Source organism: Phascolarctos cinereus, unplaced genomic scaffold (genome assembly GCF_003287225.1).
Source record: "Phascolarctos cinereus isolate Bilbo 61053 unplaced genomic scaffold, phaCin_HiC Scaffold_2;HRSCAF=192, whole genome shotgun sequence".
Classification (NCBI taxonomy): domain Eukaryota; kingdom Metazoa; phylum Chordata; class Mammalia; order Diprotodontia; family Phascolarctidae; genus Phascolarctos; species Phascolarctos cinereus.
The window spans coordinates 192,014,261-192,031,310 of NW_027555625.1; the positions used below are offsets into that span (position 1 = coordinate 192,014,261).

The following is a 17,050-nucleotide window of genomic DNA, read 5'->3' on the forward strand; positions in this document are numbered from 1 at the left end:
ATTACAGTTTGTCGATGTCCCTCCTAAATTGGATGTAATACCCCAGAACTGGTCTGAACAATACAGTCTCTGCTGGGACTATTATGCTATATTTCTGATACTATAGCCCATTAGCTTTTTGGCTGTTATATTTCCCAAATGGCTCATAATGAAATCTCAATACACTAAAACTCTCAGGTCTTAATCATCATCATAGCTGGCATTTATAGAGCAGTTAGTCAGTCAGTAAATAAGCATTTATTAAGTGCCTACTATGTGCAAGGCCTCAAGACAGTGTTTTGTCTATTGACCTTCAAGACTCCATGCTTTGTTTATTATTTAAGTTGGAGAAAAATTATCCTAATTTATTTATACGGCATAATATCAAAACACTGGCCTAAAGTCAGAAAGATTTGAGTTCAAATTCAGCCTCAGACCTTTACTAGCTATGGGACTCTAGGTAAGTCACAACCTGTTTGCCTTAGTTTCCTGATCTGTAAAATGGGAATAATACCAGCACCTAACTCCTAGGGTTGTTGTGAAGGGGAACTATTTGTAAAGCACTTCGCAAACCTTAAAGCACTATTTATGAATGCTATTAAACACTCTGTTTTAGAAGTTCTCCAATTGAAGTTTTGATCAAGGAAGTAACAGTGGAGTCATAGAGCAATGGCTCAGGGGAGTACTATGGTCAGAAACAGAGTCTGAAGTGCAGAAACATGGCATAAAGAAAAACAAATCTGTAAAAGGGCTAAGGAGGGTGAAAATATAATCCTGGAAAACTGTACAGACATAGGAGTCTAGAGATGACTGTTCTTGGTTATAAATTCAGCCACAGGGCAACAAAATTCACAAAGCGATGTTTACCCATTTGATATTTAAGGAAATGATACTATGAAAGACACTGGATCACCAACCACAGTAAACAAAAGAATCATTTGTATTTCTTTAGAGTGGACAGGTTTTTCAGTAATCTCAAAACACAAGCTCTCTGAAGGCAAGGACTGCTTCACTTTTATCTTTGCATCTCCAGGTTTAACATAGCGTTGGGAATGGAGCACAGTTAAGAATTCAGTAAAAATGCTTGCTGACAGAAAACCATGGGGAAATTGAAACTGAAGTTAGGGTAAAAGACTTTTTTGACCTCCTAAATTTGGCAGCTTGACTCCATTTCATTTTATGTTTTCTTTTTTTATTTTTCCTATGAGAATGCCAAGGTTGATTCATAGTAATCATCTGTAAGGTAGTGGAAAGAGCCATGGCCTCAAAGTTATTAGACCTGGGTTCAAATTCTAATTCTGCCACCAATAATAGCTAATTGATGGAGAATTGGATGTGTCTTTGGGCAAGTCACTTACACTAAGTCTTAATTTCATCAGCTGTAAAACAGAGATAATAATATGAGCACCTATCTCACAGTGCTGTTGTGACAATATATCAGATAATCTGTGTAAAGTGCTTCATAAACTTTAAAGTTTTGTGTGTATGTCCATTATTATTGATTTTATCAAAGGTAACATCTACCTCTGACATTTGATCTGTTAAGTATTTATTTATAATTATTTAAACAATTAATCAAACTTACTTTGCAACTATTAACATTGACTAAAAGCTCTTGAGGACAGGAATTGTTCCATTTTTATCTTTGTATGTCCAGCACTTAGCAAAGTGCCTGGCACATAGTAGACACTTAATACATGTACTGTACTGACCAAATAATTGGCTAAACATATTAATTTCAATCTACAAAATACAATAATTGTTCAATCATTCCCTCTACATCTCTATCAAGTCCATTCATGCCAATTTATTTTTCCTCTTACTTGTTCATAGACTTGATCATTGTTAGCATGTATTACTCTTCTGGATCTGCCCTTTTTTTTTCAGTTTGTTTTATTTCACAAAAATTATTCTAGATTTCTTTATAGATAGTTCTCACATTTATTGGTTTTAAATGCATTGCAGTATTCAATTACATTAATGCACCAGAATGTTTTGAGCCATTATCCTATTATTTGACATTTGCTTCCAGTTTTTTGCAAGTATCTATCCTTCTAAGAAAATTTTTGGACAAATAACTCTTTCTGCATCATCAATTAAGAAGCATTTTTTCACAATAGGTACTTACCTATTATGTGCTAAGCACTATATAATGATGAGTGGAATTGGGGATGTAAACATATAAATGAGATAATCCTTCCTTCAAGGAGCTGCGCTAAGGTCTCTTCCATCTCTAAATCTATGATTCTATGATGTTGTAACTAGATGATCTGCAAAGTCTCTTTCATTTCTAAAGCTTAAGATACTATAAATTTGGACTTGAATGGAGGAAATAGGGAATCATATAGGTTCTTAAAGCTAGAACTATTATGAAATTGGTCTTTTAGGAAAATTCATTTGGTGGGCTGGACTGAAGGAGGAAAGGACTGGAATTAAAGGAAGTCAACTGTTGAAATAATCCAGGTGTGAAATGAAAAGAGCTTGGAACTAAGGTTGTAGTTCCCCAAAAACTGAATGGAAGAGGCCTATCAAAGAAAGGATAAGACTTGGTGACCAGATGGACATGCAAAAGATGAAAATCCATATCCAACAGCCAGCTGCCTTCACCTCTTCATTAATCTCTCCAGCTCCATCTTATGCATTTTGTTCACCCCATCTCAAAAGCATATGTTTGCAGTGGCACAAAATTCTGCCAACTGTGTCCTCTCAACAGTTCAGGCATGGATCCAACTCTGGCTCATCAATTCATGTTTTTCTATAAGAAATTTTTCAAAGAAAACTTTCACATCTTTCCCAGTGTCCTTTCTTTGTTCTTTATGCCTTTCTTCCCTTCATGGGGCTTTCATCCCAGCCTTTCCCCCTTGTTCTCAATGTCTATTCCTCTGCTCCGTTCTTGCAGGCTCTGGGATGATAGCACTTTGATCTTATCTTGTCCAATTTACTTTTCATTCTTCAGTTTTAGGTTTTTCCTTTGCTCCATTCCCCTTTGCCTCTTGCCCCTCCCAAAAAATCTCCATGCCATTTCCTCCTCCCTTCACTACGTTCTCATTTCTTTTTCTCTCTGACTGAAACAGTGAATATATTGAGCAAGAGCAACAATAGAATTTTATTTGGAAAATATCCATGGGGTGGGTAGTTCAGCAGAGTTTCTTCCCAGCTGGCAGGAAGGCTCTTAACACATCTTTTAATCCTATACATGTACAATGTTAGTGCTAGAAGGGGATCTTTGAGATTATTTATTTTACAAAGGCAGATCCTGAAGTCCAGGGAGGGTACACAATTTGCTTAAGGCTAGTTAGTGACAGAACTGGGACTAGAACCCAGGTCTCCTGACTCCCAGATTGGTGCTCTAATGTACTTCTCTGGCTCTCATCTTTTACTCTTCCAATCAAGTCCTCCCTGGTCACTTACAAGGGAGAAAGAAAGAAGAAAAAAAGCTCAGAACAGTCATAGACTAATTCAATGAGCCTACTTCATGCATATGATAAATATGGGGGTTACGTGAAACCCAAGTTCTACAACCTATTATTTCCAATCTCTAAAATACCCTGTTTTTTTCCATTTATCCCAGGTGTAAATATACACCAAGGTAGAGAAAGTTGTGCCTTAATAATAACCTTACTGCCTCATTCAGCTAGGTCTAGATGATAAGAAGCAAGGGCAGAAGCCCAGTGAACAATACATTATGGATGATATTAATCTTATTCACCAGTGACCTTGCAAACGGCTGCTAGCATGTGATGGCTCACAGCAGATACCCTGTGTTATGGAGTGAGCAAAACAGAGCAGATGAAACTAAACAGTCCAAACCTTGGCCTAACCCTGCTAAACTGCCTTCCCTCTCTCCTCAGTGATAAAAAGCAGTATTATCCCTTTATCACCAGTAATGAAGCTGAGCTGCAAAAATAAAATAAAATAAAGTTTATTCCAAGGTTGAACAGATGTCTAGAGACCCCATTTTTAGTTTTATACTAAATCACCTCCTCCAAATAGAAAACACTGGTGAGTATAGAGCAGAATTTCAAAAATATTTCAGGGAAGAACTTGAATATCCAAGTTTTTTCATTATATAAAAAAATCTACATGATGTTTGCATTTTTTATATTTACTTGCTAGTAGCCCATCATTATAATTCAAATCCTCATCATTAGGGTATTTTCATGTGATTACTGTCATGACCTGACCTCCTAATAAATTATTTGATGACCAAGTTACTACTTCATTATTAAAACTGTTTTTATTGGTTGCTAATGAATGGAACAAGATGTATTAAGTGTCATGGAGGTGTTAGGTTTTCATACCTACTAGTTTTAAAAAAGTTCAATGCTGAAAATGTCTAAAATAAATTGTTAGGTTTTTTCCCTGAAATATCAGGGAACTGAAGATATAAACAAAATAAGGGGGAAAGATAATTGATAAAAACTAATATGTAATTAAGAACTAAGACTTTTAAAAATAACAAGTTCAAAAGAAGAAATCTTGAAATAGGACAAATAGCTAAAATTTTTTTAAAAAGACTTAGATGATAAAACTAAAAGCTAGTTTTTTTGGGGGGGAAAGCTTAACAATCAATACATATTTAATCCGATTTTTAAAAAAGAACAGAAAATCAAATTCCCAAATTTAAAAAGAAAATTGAACAAGGTGACTCCACAATGAACAGAGGAGAAATACAAACAATCGTTATATGAGGACTGGTCAGAGGAACTAGGGCTATTTAACTTGGACAAGAAAAGACTCAGATGGGGACACAATAGTTAATCTTCAGGTAGTAGAAGAACTGTCATGTGGAAGAGGGATACTTGTTCTCTTTGGCTCTGGAAAGAAGAATTAGGAGCAATGGGAGGGAGTTTTGAAAAAAGCGAATTTAGGCTTAATAACATTTAAAAAAAAACTTTTCTAACAATATGAACCATCCCAAAGTGGAATAAGCTGTCTCAAGGGGTAGTTGCTTCTCCCTCCTTTGAAATCCACAACAGTTTGGAAAATTGCTTGTTGTCTATGTTATAGTGGGGATTTCTTTCTTGTACTAAAAGATTGATTCTGTGAATTATTAGAACATACAATATAGAATTGTATGCTAGCAAAACTGATCATTTAAAGGCAAAAAAAAAAATCACCTACAAAATTATGAAATACTCATATTAAAACATGTAGACATTTTAGACAGATTGCAGGGAATTACAGATGAGATAGAAAATCAAATAGCTCAATAAAAATCTCTCTCACTTCTATAACCCTCTAGTGTTTATAAAGTGGTTTCCTGGCTCCTGCTGCCGCTGCTGCACACTGCTGTTTCTGCTTCCTCTACTTTGTTGCGCCCTTTTTTTCCCCCTCCATCATCAGTGCCTCCTTCCAGCCATCATCACTTCTGGCCACTCAGTCTGGGGTTCGATCCCATCTGGAAAATGTCTGAAGACTTTTCATTGGCAGATGCTCCACCAGAACACTCGCCTGCAAAAAATTCCAATGTGAGCGGTACAAAACCTGGTCAACCACCACAGGCCTGGTCAAGTTCCTATACCTGGAATAACCCAAGTGCTCCACCTTCTATGCTATCTGGACTTCCACCAAGTGCATCACCTTTCAGTGTGCCTTTTGGACCTACACCTACCGGAATATATCTTTCAGTGCCTGCTGAACCACCCCCTGGACCGCCAACACCCTTTCCTCCCTCAGGACCATCTTGTCCTCCACCTGGTGGTCTTTATCCAACTCCATCTGTGCCAGGGCCTGGCCCTACAAGGCCATATGTTATACCAAATATGCCTTTTCCAGAGCTTCCAAGACCATATGGTACACCCACAAATCCAGCTACAGTTGGTCCCCTAGGGCCATGAGGATCCATGTCTTCTGGACCATGGACCCCAGGAATGGGAGGGCAGTACACCAAATATGTCATATCCATCTGCAGGGCCATATCCTACTCCTCCCCCAGCACCAAAAACAGCACCACCATCTCCAGCACTGGGAGCTGTCCCACCTGGAGCACCAGCTCCAGCTCCATTCTCTGCACCTATGGGATCATATCCTCTACCAGGACTCTATCTTACTCCTAATAATCCTTTTCAATACCCGGTGGTTACCATTCTTACTACTGAGTTTTTGATGGGCAATGAGATGACTCTTTACTTTCCAGAGTATGCGCATGTATGTATGTGTATGCAGTACATATGTGTGTGTACACACACACACACACACACACACACACACATACACACACATGTATACATTAAAAATTCTAGTTGCAGTGCTCTTGGGACATTTCACAAAAAGGGTCTCAGACAACTCAAAGAAGACTCAGCTCTTGGACCTGGATATACACTTGGAATAATTAGAAATAATACCACAAAATTATTCAAAATAATTAAGTATATTGACTAACTCTTGGTAGAACTTATGGAATATTCATTCTTTTAAATTATGAAATCACACACTTAAGAAGTCTATGTTGATGTGGATACTAATTACCTATAACCTGTTGGAAATTATTTCAAATATTTTCTTTAACATCTTTGTTTCCCTTAATAAATATATTTCTGACAAATCATTTTGACATATGTTTAAAAAAAAAGACCAAATAAATGCCTCTGAGCATTTTGAACGGTATTGTCTACAGAGTAAATAAACTTTGTGCTTCTGGGTTACTAAATAAACAAATAAATAAATAAAAATAAAGTGGTTTCCTGACAATAATTCTGTGATTTAAGCAGTTCAAGTATTAGCAACATTTTACAGATCAGGAAACTGAGGCCAAATTTTTCATTGGTAAAATAAATAAAATGCTCCTTCAGTGCAGATACTATTTGCATATTTGCCTTTGTATCCCTGGCACTGAGCACAATGTCTTACATATGGCATTTACTTAATAAACATTTGTAGAACAAATGGAAGCCTGAGAGATGTCGAATAACCTACTACGGTCATAGGTCCAGACACTAACTGCCAAAGTTAGAATTTGAACCTAAGTCTCTTCTGACTTAAAGACTAGGGTTCCTTCCACTATGCCACGCTACCATTCAAACAAAACAGAACAGAATGAGGCAATATCACCCAAACTAGTAGCCAGGGTTTGAATTTAACCAGATTAATGCTATAGTAATGACACATTTATAAGAGGATCATTTATTCTCCTCTCACTAAGCCAAAGTTGAGAATCTGGGAGGCAAAAAAAGTTCCTGAGTTATTAAAACGGATGTAATGAAACCCATATAATAAGTATCATATACCTTACTCACAGAAGAGCCTTCACCTATATTTCAGCAAACTGACTCTTACTTTACACATAATTCTTACCAGGTTTAGTTATCTGTTTGCACAATCCACTATGAATTTCAAGCAACAACTTCAAAGTAAGGGAGAGAGAAGTTGCTAGTGGGTATTGATGCAGGAGGAAGAAGAAATATCTGATAGTCTGAGAAAGGAAGAAACTGCAAAACTACACAAAGTTGATATAAGGACTCAAAAAAAAAAAACCCATAGTCAGGAGCCTCTTAGTAAAGAGATCCCTATGCCTCAGTAGCTCCAGAAGGAATTGATCTATAATATCATAGTAGGACCTTTGAGTTTAAAGTTGAAAAGGATTTTAAAGTTCAGGAGGCCCACTTCATTATGTTACAGATTAGGAAAGTAAGGCCCAGAGAAATTAGGTCAAATGTCTAATTAGAGGCAAAGCTAGGACCCAAACCCAGATCTTATGACTCTATTACATTATAATTCCTCCCATTACAATAATTAATGTTCAGAATGAGTCACCAATAAGGATTAAATTAAATTTGGTATCCTTCACAAGGATATCTCAAAAATTCATTTAGGTGAAATAGCTCATGCTCCAAAACTGCCGGATAAATGATGTCTCATTTCAACATCCCAATTTAGCTACCCTGAAGCCATTCCTACGTAACTGTTAAAATAGCGTCTAGGTCAGCCAAGAATGGACTTAAACCTTCTCTTTGTAATAAGTCTGTCTTGCCACCAGACACAGTCACTTAGGCTGCACCAAATCTACGCTAAAGCAAGAGCAGTAACAGGAAACTGACGATATTCTTTATATTCCAATATCAGCATTCTTGAACTGCTCTCTCCTGTGGGCTCTTTACCAAACAACTGAAAAGAATCATTAACATTGTTTCATGTTCTCTACAAGTACACAGACCCAGCCTGACAGTGATAGTGTTGCAGAGAGGAGAGATCCAAAGTAAATAAATAAAATTCAGTTGGGATTGGCATGATCTTCTATCCTAAGCACATACTATTAGCAACCCCTAGAGCAAATACTACCTGAGTTAACTTTAAAATCACTCAGGCTTTACTTCTCTTACATTCTTTCTAATTTTGCAAATTATGGCTTGTTACAGACTGTTCAGGATGTCAGGGACCTTGAAAGTCATCCTCTCCAGTCCCTCCACCATTTTAAAAATGAGGAAATAGAGGTTCATAGAAATGATGTGACTTGTCCGAAGTCAAGGTCAGGAGCAGAACCTGGGAGCTGCCTCCTTATTTGGCAGATCAGGACAGAAAAACATGCCACGAAGTTGTCTAACTGAGCCAAAGGTTCAGTGGAATTTCTACAGCAGTTGCTTCCACTGTGCAGAGGTGGCAAGACCAGGATCTGATTAACTAGGTACACTGGGATAAGAGTGAGACTTTAACAACTATACAATCATTATATAGGGATACCCAATTAACTAAAAAAGGAGCACATTCTTTATTTCCTAGAATGATAAAATAAGCATATTTACCATACAAGCAATATAATGACTGTGGTACACAATAGAGAACGATACACACGCACAGATTAGAATGGGCCCAGAGGTGAAGAACAAAATTTAATAAAAACTAAAAATACAATCTTCATCACTATATACTTCTTGGGGCTCCTAAGGCTCACTGTAGCAGATACAACATTGCTTGGGACACCAATGAGTGCAGGAGTCAGCTTACAGGACATCTGATGATGTGGTGACCATACATGGCTCAATCTGTAAGGTTATTCAGTGGCAAACAACCTTCTTGGGGGGTTCTCAGTGTCTGCTTTGGTGAGCCAGAAAAAAAGGTGCTTCCTTATATTCACATGACTTTATCTGTGCCCTTCTTTTTCTGGACTGAGGCAGAAAAAGAACATGCAGATCTTTTTAAGGTAGCAAAATAAATAGTGACAGCCATTCAATAAAGAAGGAAGCAGAAAAATACATGAAACGTGAACTTGTTTATTATGATGATGATGATGATTACTCAAGAGAAAGACAAGGTTATTTGTATAGAAATAGAAATAAAAAAATTTCCATATCTTCATGAACCTTACATTATCTTTTGAAACAAACAAAAAACAAACAACAGTGATTAGACAGGCACTCTTTTCCTAAACAGAAATAGGACAGGAATCCCCACCCCTCCCCCAATATTTTCAGTGTACTTTCCAAAGATGTCATTTTCTACTTAAATAAAAGAGAAAACTTTTTAAAGTGTCAGTTTGTATAGTTCATTGGTGGAAGGCTTTATTATTATTTATAAATGCCTGCATTAAAAAGAAGGCAATATGGGTTCTCCTAGACTAGGAACTATTTGGAAAACTAATTACCTCCAAATTGCTGCAAATTTTCACGAATATGCCAAGAGGATGAATCAGAAATGGCATCCAAACAAATTATAGTAATATGTGATATTTTAGAGCCCTGGGAACCCTGTTAATAACAAGTCTTCCATCATAACTTAAAGAGGCAAAGAGCCAGGGGTCTGCCGAGGACCACTCCACTGCATACACACTGTCTTCGTGCTCTTCATAGGTGGCAATGACACTGTCAGGCAGCGGTTCTTTGCTCCTAGAATCAAATAAAGACAGAAGAAAATGATGGTGCATAAACCAGAGTAAGGACGTGCCCACCACAGCCAAACACAGCAATGCGGGCTTGTGAGGCAAGCTGTGATGAAGAGCTATATGGACACACTGAAGCTGCGACTGAAGCGAGGCAACTCCTGTTTCATTTCTTGATAATGCCATCTCATAGTTCTATGCTCATGGAACCATCATGGTTTGGGTGCTATTTATTTTATGTTGGACTATAGGACACAGTAAAGAGATAGTACTTTCATTCATGAGAAAAGGCAAGGCAAGAAAAGGATTATCTGTGCCTGACTTCACCTTTAAAATAATAAAATGATATAGATGAAAGACCTTTTGTTGTCTAGCTCAAACCCACCATTTTATCATTTCAAAGATCTTCTTTTCTCAAGATTCCCACATTCCTTTCTTCCCTGACCTTCTCTGCTGAGGACCTTGCCTCTTATTTTGTTGGAAAAGTAGAGGCCATTCTCCTTAAGCTCTTTCTTCTCTACTTTCTGTCTCAGAACCCTTTGACATCTTCTCCTGTTCTTTCTTCCATTCTCTGCTTGGGAGTTAGCCCTTTACACCAAGGCCAACTTCTCTATACTTAAGTCTTTCAAACCATTCCCTTTTGTCTCTTCTAGCTGATTGTTCCTACAGTAATCCCTACTCCTTCTATCTAATTTTCTGTCTCTCCCTATCTACTGGTTCAGTTCCTGTTGCCCACAAATATGCCCAAGTCTCTCTCAACTTTAAAATCTCTCACTAGAACCTAATATCTCTTCAAATTATCATTCTATATTTCTCCTCTTTCTCCCCAAACTCCTAGAAAAAAACCTGTTTATTCTTGTTTTCGCTTCTGTCTCTGTGCCTTTGCCCAGGTTTTTTCTTGTGCTTGTAATGTACCCTCTGCTCTCCTTTTCCTTTTAGAATCCCCAGTTTCCTTCAAAGCTCTGCTAGAGTACCATCTTCTACATGAAATCTTTCCTGAAGCACTCCCCCAGCCCCACCACACTAGTACTGCTTCTTCTCTCAAACTTCCTTGCTTTTATTTTATATCTACTTATATGCGTTCACATTGTTTCCCCAATAGAATGCAAGATCTTTTTAGCAAAAATGGTTTCATTTGTGTTTCTGTGGCTGGCCAAATTACGCAGATGAGGAAGCTGAGGGAGCCCAGAGAGTCTGAGAAGTTTGTCCAATAACTCAAGTTAATGGCAGAACTAGAACTAGGACCCAAACTTGGGTCCAATACAGTACAGTGCCTTCTACATTGTGTCTGTCATATTTGCCTCTGTAAACAGAATGCTTACCATGTGAGTAAACTCCAGGTATTTAAAATTCTATGCTATAAAGTCTTCACAAATTTCAGCATAGTGAGTGAGGAAGAATCTTTTACAAATGAGAAAAGAAGGAGGCATTATGAGGTAATACAATTTGTCAAAAGTAACATACCAAATCAATTCATTTAAGATTCCATTCAATAAGTATTTGTGGAGCGCTTAATATTAACTGCTATGGGGGGCTATATAACACAAGCATAGGATTTAGTCAGTCAATAAACACTTATTAAGTGTCTGCTATGTGCCAGGCACCGTGCTAAGTGCTGGGAATACAGACACACACACACACACACACACACACAGAGCAACAATGAGAAAGAGAGACAGAGAGACAGAGAGAGAATAAGGGAGAGAGTAAGAGTGCACGCAAAAAACAGTTCTTTCTCTCAAGAAGCCAATAGTCGAATGTGAGAGACAACACACAAAAAGCTATGTACAAATAAAATATATACCAGTTAAATCATAAATAACATCAGAGAGAAGGCATTAAGAGTAAAGAGGACTAGGAACAGCTTCTTAAAGAAGGTGGAATTTAACTGAGCCTTGAAGGAAGCCAGGAATTCTAGGAGAAAGAGATGAAGAGGAAGAGAGTTCTAGGCACGGGAGATAGCCAGTAATTACAATCAGAGCCTGGAAATGGAGTGCCTTGTGCAAGGAATAGGAGGGAGGTCAATGTCACAAGATCAAAATGTATGTTGGGAGGGAAGAGTGGGTAAGGTATAAGAATGGAAACATAGGAAAAGGTCAAGTTATGAAAGGCTTTAAAACCCAAACAGGATTTTGTATTTGATAGTGGAGGTAAAAGGGACCCATTGAAATTTACCAAATGGGGGAAGGGGAACAGTATCTGTGTGTAAAATGGCAAGATCAATGCTTCGGGAAGATCAATTTAACAGATGAGTGGAGGATAGATGGGGTGGAGAGAGATTTAAGGCAGGGAAACCAACCATCAGGTTATTTTAATAATCCAGGCATGAGAAATGAGCTTGGATCAGGATAGTGGCAGTATCAGAGTAGAGATAGGGATATATGTAAGAGATGTTAACAAAAGTAGAAATGACAGGACTTGACAATTTATTGGATATGAAGGATATCACCAGATATAAGGCTGGGTGATTGGGAAGATGGCGACACTCTTGAAAGTAATAGAGGAGTTGGGTGGGGGGAGGGAGAGTTGGGAGAAAGATGGATTTAGTTTGGGGCATAATTAAGTTTAAGATATCTACAGGATATGCTGTTCAAGATGTCCAATAGGCAGTTGGAGATGTGAGATATTAGGGCTGAACAAGGAGATCTTAGAGTCATCTGCATAGAGATGATAACTGAACCCATGGAAGCAGATGAGATCATCAAGTTAAGTACAAAGATGAAGAAAGAGAAGGAATCCCAGAATAGCATCTTGGAGGATGTCCACAGTTAGTGTCCATGACCTGAATGAAGGTGTAGCAAAGGAAAGTGAGGAGCAGCCATCCGTGTTGGAGAACCAAGACACTGGTGTCATAAAAACCGAGATAAGAGAGTATCAAGAAAGAGAAGGTGACTGGCAGTGTCAAATGTTGCAGAGAGGTCAAGAAGAATGAGGATTAAAAAAAGGCCAATGGATCTGACAGTTAAGACATATTTGGTAACTCTAGAGAAAGCAATTTCAGTTCAATGATGAGGCTGGAAGCCAAACTATAGAGAATTAAGAAGAGAGTAAGAGGAATGGAAGTGGAAGCAACTGCTGTAGGCAGCCTTCTCAAGGAACTTAGCCATAAAAGACAGGAGAGATAAGGGATAATAATAGTGAGAGGATGGATGAATCAAATGATTGTTTTTCAGGACAGAGAAGTGGAGTAGGGAATCCGTCAGGAGACAAGAAGAGATTGAAGATAAGTGAGTGACTGGGATAATAGAGGGGACAATCTGCTGGAGGAGATGGGATAAGATAGAATGGGATCACTTATGCAGGTACGGTGGTTTGCCTTGGCAAGAAGTGCAATCTCTTCATGTGAGATGAGGGGAAGGAAGAAACAGTAACAGAAAGCATCTGAGTGATATGAGTTGAAGAGATGGGGAGAATGGAGAACCCTTGATGAATGGCCTCTATTTTTTCAGTAAAATATGAGACAAGGTGAACAGCTGAGAGGTTGAAGGGAGGGGGAAGTATGGGAGGTTTGAGGAGGAATAAAAAGGTTTGGAAAAGCCACTGTGTTGAGTGAGATAGTGAATCCACTAGGCGGTATAAAAGGATTACTTTTCTGCCAGGAGGGCCCATTTGAAATTATGTAACATAAATTTGTAGTGGACTAGGCAGCACAGTTTCTGGTAGTGGGCCCAGTCAGCATAGTTTCTTGATTTTTCCCAGCTTCCTTCTGCAGCATGTGAGCAGGAGCAAAGGATGGTGGGAGTAATTCAAGGCTGGGGTACAGCAGGGCAGGATGTTTCAAAGGATAAAGAGACAAGGGACTTGAGAAAAGCAACCACTGTAGAAATGAAATGGTTCACCAAGAGATCAAGACAGGAAAGGGAAGTGAGTAGTTGAAGCAAGAGGGTGGACAAGAACTGAAGGGTAGAGAGTTTATGAGTTTAGAGTTTATCAATATGGATGTGAAACACTTGCAGTGATGGTAAGATCAAAGGTATGGCCATCTCTGTGTATAGCTGTGGTAGGGTGAAGGGATAGGCCATGGAAAAATGAATAAATTGAAGAATTCAGAGATTAGTATGTTTGAAGGAGTATCAATAGGCCTGCTGAAGTCCCCTACTATGAGGGCAGGAATTAAGGTGGAAAGAAAGACTGAGTCAGATATTGAATTAATCCAAGAAGAAAGGAAAGGGTCCCTGAGTTCCATAGACAACAGCCACCAGAATTTTGATTGGGTAATAAATATGGATTAAATAAACCTCAAAGGAGGATTTTCAGAGATCTTTCCAAGATCATCTAGTCCAATTCCCACACTCTACAGGTGAATAAACTGAGGATAAAAGTCCTCAAGGTAAATAATATGCAACAATACTGGAATTTAAACCCAGATCCTATGGCTCTAAATCCATACTCTCCATTACACTACGTTGTCGTGTGTGTGCATATGTGTGTAAATAACACACATACATATTACTTCATTCAACACTTATTTAAGTATCTACTATACAAAAAGCCTTGAGCTAGATGCTGAAGAGTTAGAAAGGTAAATAAGATATAGTTCCTGTCCTACATGAATTCCCAACACGCTGGGGAAACAAGATGTATATTCATCAGCTAACAACAAAAGACAGTCTATAGTAAAAGCTAAAATGAATGATACAAAAAGACATGTTCTAGGAGGTCTCTGGGTGTCACAGAAGAAGCTCAGAGATCTTCCAGTCTAACTCTCATTTACCTGTGAAGAAACTGAGTTTCAAAGAGGTGAAAGAACTCATCTAAAGTCACACAAGTAATTAATTGCAAAGCCACAACCATAGCCTAAATCTGCTCACTTCCAGTCCAATGCCATTTTCCCCTATATCATACATCTTCCCTTCTAGCATCAGGAAATTGTCCTTCTTTCCCTTTTAGGAGGAAACAAAGTTTAATTTAACTCTGGAATGGTTAGTGAGTTAGTTTGAGAGTTGATTAGATTCTATAACTACTAGCACAATATGTAGTAAAGAGCCTGCTACTGGCCCACTTGCTGAGCCTCCAGGGCCATTTGTCCTTTATTTATTTTTTGCCTTTTTTTTTTTGTGGTGAAGCAATCAGGGTTAAGTGACTTACTCAGGTTCACACAGCTAGTTAAGTGTTAAGTGTCTGAGGCTGGATTTGAACTCAGGTCCTCCTGACTCCAAGGCCAGAACTCTATTCACTGTGCCACCTAGCTGCCCCTCCAGGGATATTTGTATCCTGGGACACAGGACAGAATCTTCCTAAAGAAGTTTTAAGGCTTGATGATTTTAATACTTCCACTTTCTGCAAAGTTCAGAGGGAAGTTCTAACATGTTAGCCGAGGGAACTGTGTTTCCATTTTCTCAAGCACAGGTGGATTTGGAAGATAAAAAAAAGTTATTGGGGATCTGAGAAAGATGATTTTTGTGAAAATTCAGTGATTTTTCAAAGGGGAGACAAAGTAGGTACTCAGCACTTGATGAATTGGAATGGAGTTTACTTAGTGAAGTTTTTCTTTGAAAGGTTTAAAAGGACTTTTAAAAGAAAAGGAAACAAAGAGCTTCCCAAAGCCCTCCCACTTTCATTTCAACTTCGGGTTTTAGCCTAACATACTGGAGACCACTCAGAGCAATAAAATAAGGAATTATTCTGTGGCAAGGAAATTATTAGGATTTCTCATAATTTTCCACATTTGTATTGCCATTTGACTCGGCAATTCTCTCTCCTGAGTGCAAGGAATGATGCATGTGTAAGCATAAGGCTTTTATCACTCTTAAAAAGACACGGTTGGAGACATAGATGGCAAACTTATCAAATTTGTCCATGGCAGGAAGCTTACAATGATAGTCGATGTACTGGGTGACTCTCTCAGGATCTAAAAAGATCTCAATAGAATGGAACCAGGGTCCAGTCTGATGAAATGAAATCTGAAAGGGACAAATCCAAACTCTTAAATTCAAGTTAAAAAAATTAGCAGTGCAAAAACAAATAAGTTGCTACACAGCGGTTTAGGTAAAGAGGACTGGTAAATTTTAGTGTCTTGCAAGTTCAATTTTAGTGTCTTGCAAATTCAATATAAGTCGACAGGGTGAAACAGCAACTCAAACTGGACAGCAAATGCTTTCCAGAGCCACAAGAATATAAGCATAGGGTCTATGAAAAGAAAAGTACTTGGTCCACTGTATTCTGCTCCCCATAGTCAGACCGTGTCAATTTTGTGCTCAGCTCTGGAAACCACATTTTGGAAAAGACATTAACAAGCTAGAATGAATCAAAGAAGGTGTTAACACATGACAGTGATGGATATTTAATTTAGTTGTTACTATATTTTGAAATATATTTTTATTTGGACAGCTAAGTGGCACAGTGGATTAAGTGCAGGATCTGAAGTCAAGAACACTAATCTTCCTGAATTCAAATCTGGCCTCAGACATTTACTAGCTGTGTGACCCTGGGCAAATCACTTAAACTCTATTTACCTTAGTTCCTCATCTGTAAAATGAGCTAGAGAAAAAAACAGAATATCACTCCAGTACCTTTGCCAAGAAAGCCCCAAATGAAGCCACAAAGAGTATGACACAACTGAAATGACTAAGTAACAACAATTTTTATTTATTTATATTAGCTATATTTTGAAAAAAATAGCTAAGCATTATGAGAGTTCTCTTAGGTCTTTTGTTTAGCATAAATAGTGTAATATAGCAAAGCAACAAGAATTTCTAGTTCCCTGGAGCCCAAGAACAAAATGGATACTTAAGTTAGGGCAACTGTGATATTGTATTAATTGAGTTTATATTTCTTGTAAATGTTCTTTGCTCCTGGCAGCACTTCAAACAATTTTTGTAAGGCTCATAAAAATATGAAACCTGAGAGATGTCCTTTTCCTACATATGAAGAGATAATATAACTTGTTTCCAGGTCTAGAGCTCTGTCATTTTCTCTCTCTAGTCTACCTCCATTACTTTCTTTGAAGCCTGGGTCAAAATATACCCCAGCAAAGAAGCTCTCTATGTGTACCTATATCCTCAAGTGCCTCAAGCACTGATAAATTTTGTTTTAATTTTTACTTGCCGTTAGATTGTTCCGTAAGTGGTCTTAATTCTGTTCACAAGTGAATGAAACCCTTACAGGTATACCCTTCTTTTTATTGCTTTACAGCACTGAGCATAGGGCTCTGCACATAATGGGTGTATAATTCACATATTTCAAAACTCCTTAACTAGAGGGTTTGGCTCATCAATTGAAAGTTTACTATTCCAAATGAATTGGAAAATGCTTATG

General features: G+C 38.0%; 1 protein-coding gene and 1 pseudogene across 3 annotated transcripts in view; one reads left to right on the forward strand and one right to left on the reverse strand.

The window, feature by feature from the left end:
- The first annotated feature begins 5,374 nt into the window (after positions 1 to 5,374).
- On the forward strand, positions 5,375 to 8,525 carry LOC110193824 (uncharacterized; annotated as a pseudogene).
- A 643-nt stretch (positions 8,526 to 9,168) lies between these two features.
- EIPR1 (EARP complex and GARP complex interacting protein 1) overlaps positions 9,169 to 17,050 on the reverse strand; it is a 217,278-nt gene continuing 209,396 nt past the window's right edge. For all 3 annotated transcript variants that reach the window (XM_020965872.2, XM_078149746.1, XM_020965873.2), the window contains one exon: positions 9,169 to 9,800. In XM_020965872.2, coding sequence (XP_020821531.1) covers positions 9,626 to 9,800 — 175 coding nt within the window. In that variant the 3' untranslated portion in view covers positions 9,169 to 9,625. The remainder of the gene's footprint in view (positions 9,801 to 17,050) is intronic.